This window comes from Dipodomys ordii, unplaced genomic scaffold, assembly GCF_000151885.1.
Source record: "Dipodomys ordii isolate 6190 unplaced genomic scaffold, Dord_2.0 Scaffold230, whole genome shotgun sequence".
Classification (NCBI taxonomy): domain Eukaryota; kingdom Metazoa; phylum Chordata; class Mammalia; order Rodentia; family Heteromyidae; genus Dipodomys; species Dipodomys ordii.
In genome coordinates, this window is record NW_012267446.1 from 66521 (window position 1) to 72853 (window position 6333).

Genomic DNA, 6333 nt, shown 5'->3' on the forward strand with positions numbered 1-6333 from the left:
TGCTGAGCCGCCTTATCAGCCTGAGCTCCTGCTTACTATCAGGTGCTGGCAGCCTGTGTTGCCCAATTCCCAGCCTAGGGTATATGGGTGGAGTTTTGGTGGGGTTTGGGCTTCTCTTGTCCTGAGCCTCCAGGTCTTTTGTTGTCACAGGAGTGCTTCCCGGGGAGTGCTGTTCCCTGTTTTTCTCTCCTCTGTTGAGGTGTATGCTCAGCTTTTGACTTCAGTTGGGAGGAGTTGGTTGTGTTGTTCAGGTGCCAGATCCCCAGGCCTGGTTCCGGTGCCCACCTGGAGCATGCTCGTTAGGCCTGTGCTGATGTGTATACCACCTAGGTTATGCAGCCTGGGGTACACAGTTCAAATTTCTTCTACTGTTGGTAGTCTTGATTCAGGGGCACTGTTCCTGGCTTGGGCATTTAAGCTCCCTTCCAGGAGTGCTCTTGCTCTAGCCTGGCCAGCAGAGTGTGCTCCATGGGCTGGTGGAGCTCTCGAAAAGTTCCCAGTTTTAGTGGGTCCTGTGGTCTGTGTGTTGGGGTAGGGAGTCTAGGTCAGGGTCTGGGGATTCCCTCCAGTTCTGGTCTCCCTTGATGGATACACTGTCCCCTGTGGGGTACTCACCCTGGAGCTAGTTGTTTCTGTGTGGTGTAGGTCGTCAGCTGCTGTTGCAATCTGAGTTCAGTTGGGGTGGTTGCAGGCTGGGCTGGGCGGTGGTGGCTCTGTGTGATTCTTTTCTGTCTCTGCCTCTATCGAAGCTGTCGGGTCCACAGTGACCATGCTCAGGCGGCTTCTGTGCGGGTGATCTGCGGGCAGCCCCCTGTGTCTCTGGGACGCCGGATTGTAGAGAACCGGTGGGTCTGATGCCGGTGCCTCAGGCGGCTTCTGCGCTGGTGATCTGCAGGCAGCCCCCTGTGCCTCTGGGACCCCGGGCAGCCCCTGCCGGGTCATTGCGATCGAGATCGGGCGGGTCTGGTGCCTCAGGTGGCTTCTGTGCGGGTGGTCTGCAGACAGGTCTCTTTGTCACGCTGCCGGTGCCAGGCGGCTTTGGCGGGATGGAGCCTCTCTGCTCGGGTGGAGAGTGAGGGGTGGGGGTGGGATCCTCGTGGAGACTCCCCGCTGGTAGGTTTCTCTGTTTGTGGCGATCAGCTGGTCTGGAAACCGGTACCTCATGCGGCTTCTGCGTGGGTGATCTGCAGGCGGTCCCCTGTGTCTCTGGGGCTCCGGCAGCCCCCGCCGGCCGGCTGGCCATGGCTTGGCGCACCGCCGTGCGGCCAGTAAAGGTTGGGGGCGGGGTCTTCGCTCTTCTCTGTTCTGAAATTCTTCTTTTCCTCTCTTTCTTTTTTGTTATTTTCCACTGCCTGTTTTTCTCTGATGTTCATCTTTTTGTTGTTGTCGGTCTCTTGGGGAGATTAAGCATTGGAACTCGAACTCTCTTTTTAGTTGGGGAGAGCTGTGGCATTTCCCTACTGCCCCGTCACCATCTTGGTCCCCCGGTAGTAAATTTTTGATCTGGAAGAAGATATAGTTCTGGTCTGGTAAAGAGGGTAAGGTTGGAGTGTTAGTAAATTAAAAGCCTCTTCTCTCAAGTCTCAAGATAGGACATCTGGCCATTTGGGTCTAATAGAGCTCACACACACATGTAAAGCAGTATTCATATACACTCTAAATATCCTTTCTTGGTATTGTAAAAACCCACTAAAGCATGTATCTAAGATCTTGTCCCCATTGAAAGATGTCTGGGAAGTTTCACAGGAAGCTGTTGTGCAGTGTAAGGGCCACCACAGGTCAGGTTCCCCAGTCAGACAGGGAAATGCTTTTACACACCAGATGCTAAGCAGGCTGTAGTGCTCTGCTGTAAGAAATTGGCTTGACTACCAGCACAACCATGTTTATTGCAACATTATTCACCATAGCTAAGATATGTAATCAATCCAGATGCCCCTCAGTAGATGAATGGATCCAGAAAATGTCACACACACACACAAACACACACACACAGAGGAATTCTATGCCTCCATCAGGAAGAAGAACACCACCCAATTTGTTAGAAAATGCAAAGACTTGGAAAAAATCATATTAAGTAAAGTATGCCAGACTCAAAGAAATATAGGTCCCATGGTTTCCTTCATTTGCAATAATTGGTATGTGCCTAGGCTAATCTTATTAAATGATCTGAAAAGCTCAAAAGTTATGTACATATGATCATATGAAATGATGCTCAGCAAAATGAACCCCAAGATACCGACACAAGAGGTTTTCCTTTGTTGTTGTTTTTTAAAATGTACTATGTGATTTTTTTGTTTCTTATGTATGTTCTACTTCCTATGGTATATCCCTGTTGTCACTGTATCTGATTTTGGTACCTCGAATGTTGTATATACATTTATCTAATTTGGGGAGAGGAGAGGTAATAACAAAATCTGAAACAAGGACACAGGATGACCCATTGCAAGAATGATACTCACAAGACACTATGTCGAAATGAACTTTACAAATTTGGGGGGGGTGAGGAGTGAGGGAGGTGGGGAGGGATGGGGAAGGAAGGGATGGTAGGAGACAAACAAAGGAGGGGGTAACAATGATGGAGAAGAAATGTACTCATTACCTTACTGATGTCACTGTGACCCCTCTGCACAGCATTTTTACAATAAAATAAAAAGTTTTAAAAAAGAACCCCATCCCAAAATGGCTTGTATCCCTTCTATGCTCAAATTTTGTCAAATCAACTATTACCTAAATGGAAATGACCCTGTTCAGTTCTCAGTATTCTCACAGCTGTGAAATTGTCTGGTGTTACCTCTTGGATACACATTTCTAGAATAAAACTTTATTTCTTTAACCCCAATCTCAGGTTTAGATTCATGTAGACACAGGTCTCACAGGACTTCTCTATCTGTAAACCTCTAGAAGACTTGAGATTCCTCTTCAAAGATTAATAAAAGGAGAGTTAACCACATTGCCTGAATGGTGTGAACAAGTTTCCAATTTTAAATTTCTTTTAACTGAATTATGAATAGCTTTCTTTAGCCTTATAACAATTGTTAAAGCTCCTTCATTAAGCTTAGGATGCATAAGAAGTCACCTTTTAAATTATTATTTCCTGAGATGAATTGGAAAGTAACTCATCTTGACAGTAGGCCCAATTTTATACAAGGGAGGTTATTTCTGGCTAACTTCCACTCTTGGGCAATTGAGCTCAAAGACTTCTCTCTTCTGGAAATAGCACTCTTATATTTATAGTCAATGGGATGGGAAAAGCTCTCGTGCAGAACAGGAAGACTTTAGCTATCATTCCTGCAGCCCAAGGAGGAACCCGGAGAACTGCTAAGGTTAAATGCTGTGTGTATATTCCAAACAACTCTCCCCAGCCCTTCTGTATCTACACACTCTAATTGATACCAAGTCTGACTCTGCTCTTAGTTTTAACAAACTCCTTGCTTCATGGTTCTCTGGAACCACTTGATGGAGAAATTTGTTATTTATCTTTATGGCATGAATAGGGGGTATATTGATCTGTTGCATCTTATACTGCTTCTGAGGATTATTATGGTCCAGAATTTCTTGTTTGACTTCCTTTCCAGTTTTTGGTTAAAGAATGTTTTGAATGATGTCCCATCCTGGCAATCCAACAACAGAACTTTCCATGTCACTCATTGATAAGGTAGGACAAAACTTCAGATGTCAATGTCTCTGCTCAGCCATTATGATGCAGTGACAGAGATGGATCTTCACCAATCAATGTCCTTTAAGATTAAGGGGCAATCATTTGTTAGGAAATGGAAAAACTTGGAAAAAATAATGTTAAGTGAAATAAGCCAGGCCTAAAGAAACATAGGCCCCATGGTTTCCCTTATTTGTAATATCTAGTATATGTATGAGTCAAGCAGAAAAGGTCAGATAAGGTGATGTTAGGGAAATGAACTCTAAGATATGTATTTAAATGGTTTTTCTTTCATGTAATTGTTTCTAACACATTTATAAGATTATTTCTTTGTTGCTTTGTATGTCCCTCCCCTACTGTATAACCCCTGCTTGCACTGTATTTGATGTTGGTATAATTTATGGAGGGGAAAGGAAAAACAAATCATGTATGTAGGGATACAGGTGGACCCATTGCAACAATGAGATGTACAAGTCGTTATATTGAAAATGAACTTTCCAACTTTGGTGGGGAGTGTGGGGGGGAGGAGGATTGGGTGGGGTGGTGGGAGGAGGATGGGAAGGGATGAGAAGGGGAAACAAAGGAGGAGTCTACAATGCTTGATAAGAAATGTACTCATTATCTTGCCCATGTAATTGTAACCCCTCTGTACAGTATTTTTACAATGAAAAAAGATTAAGGGGCCAAAGTCATTTGAGGGGAAAGTGAGGCAATATAACCTAGGGAAACTGAGGCAGGGTAAGTAACTGCCAGTAATTAAAAACTCAAGCTTTAAGCTAATCCAGAAGATATTTATCCATCTACATCTTTTACAATTAAGAAAACAAAGTCATTTCAGGGGAGAATGGAGAAAGATAACCTAGGGAAAATGAGGCATGGGAAATGGTTACCAGAAATTACAAAAAATCCTCAAACTTAAAGGTAATCTATCCATTTCCCTTAAGATTAAAGGAAGAAAGTCATTTTAGGGGAAAATAAGGCAGGAGGAATTGAGGAAACATGGTTCATAGAAATACAGAAGCACTATCTTTGCTTCAAAGAGAGACAACAGGATGCATTGCTTCCTGTGAGGTGCATATCTTACTGTAGGGCTAGATCTCTGGCAGGAGGTAAGCGTGAACGATGCACACAAGGAACACACATCGGGAGAACAGGCTTAAGCAGGTCTCATTTATTTCTGCGCAGGGGGGGGGGATTTTATAGCTGCGGGGAGCCGGGGCGAACGCCATTACAAGATGGCACCTGATAACGGTATAGAACGACCAGTGGAGTCCCCAGCCAATCCCGTGGCACCTGATAACGGTAAAGGGCAAACGACCAATGATAGAACGACCCGTGTTCTTTTTCCCTATATAAGCGGCCACATTTTTGTACACGGGGTCTCTCGCTCAAGCTCTCCCATTAACTAAAAAGCTCTCCAGTAAAGTGTGATTTGAGAAGACTCCTGGTGTGGTGGTCATTTTACTCGCTGGCCGAGAAGGCGTTCACCGCAAGTGGTGCCGAAACGCGGGAACCACGCGAGAGGCCGAACAGGAGCCAGAACTCAACACACGGAGAGGTATGCTGTTTTTTACTGTGGATTATTGGTTGCTTGTGCTTCTTCCCTTGTGGTTTGTCTTTCTGGTGGTTCTCTGCACTTGCCTCCGTTGTGGGGAGCCTGGAAAGGCGTGCCGCTGTTAATAGCCTCACGCCTTGAAGCGAAAGTAATTCCGCAGTAGATAACGTGGTTTTTCGTCCCGTGGAGTAAGTCGCTTGTAAGGGCGCACCATGGGCAATAGCCAGGGGACCACTTGTGGAGCAGCGGATTTTTACACTCCCTTACAGGCTTTGTTAAGGCAGCGAGGGCTAAGAGTGTCCAAAGGCACCGTTAAAAGGGTTCTGGACGATTTCCATGAACATGCGCCCTGGTTCGCGGTTTCCGGGGACCTCACTCTTCCTTGCTGGGACAAGTTGGGTAAGGACCTGACTAGGGCCCAGGAGGAGGGTCAGGTGACCGGTGCCACCCTCCCCCTTTGGCGGATGGTGCGCGCTTGCCTCGAGGAGGGAGGGTCTGATTTAATCCAGGAAGGACGCAAAGTACTAACACAGCATCAGGATAGTCTATCAGAGTCAGCATCCAGTAAAGGGGAGGAAAATAGGCCTAAAAGAAAAAAGGAAAAAAGACAAAAGGATCCTAAAGAGTTAAAGCAGGAGGGACTGCAGCCCTCACAAAAGGAAAAGGAAAAGGGTCGTAGGGACAACCACAAAGAGAAGGTCTCGAGGAGACCCCTATACCCTTCTTTGGAGGAATTTTCAAACCGGTTTTCAGCCCTACATGTGGAAGGGCAGGACCAAGAAAACAGTAACCCTGTGGGTGACTCTGAAGAGGAAATGTTAGAGGAGGAGGGAGAACAGCTCGATCCGGCTGATAACGAGGACTTAGAAGAGACTGCGGCTGAGTATGAGGCAGACAGATATGGGGGGTGGCGTCCCCTAGGGGTAGGAGTACCGCAGCAGCCGGGAAAAGGAAACGAAACTGACTCTCTAGCCCGTCGGCCCCTCCCCCCCCACCGTACCCGCCAGCAGGGCGGAGTCACTTTATAAAAGGAAGCACCTGGTCGTGGCTGGCGGCCGCTTTTCCAGTTTTTGAAAATCCAATTACTAATGAAAGAAATTTTGAGCCGGTTTCCTACTCCCAG

At 46.3% G+C, this 6333-nt stretch overlaps 1 protein-coding gene across 1 annotated transcript in view; it reads right to left on the reverse strand.

Moving 5' to 3' along the window:
• The window catches only part of LOC106000609 (vomeronasal type-2 receptor 116-like), a 37249-nt gene extending 31825 nt beyond the window's left edge, over positions 1 to 5424 (reverse strand). The window contains exon 1 of the mRNA XM_013035892.1: positions 5345 to 5424. Within this exon, the coding sequence (XP_012891346.1) occupies positions 5345 to 5424 (80 nt within the window). The remainder of the gene's footprint in view (positions 1 to 5344) is intronic.
• Positions 5425 to 6333: the final 909 nt, after the last annotated feature.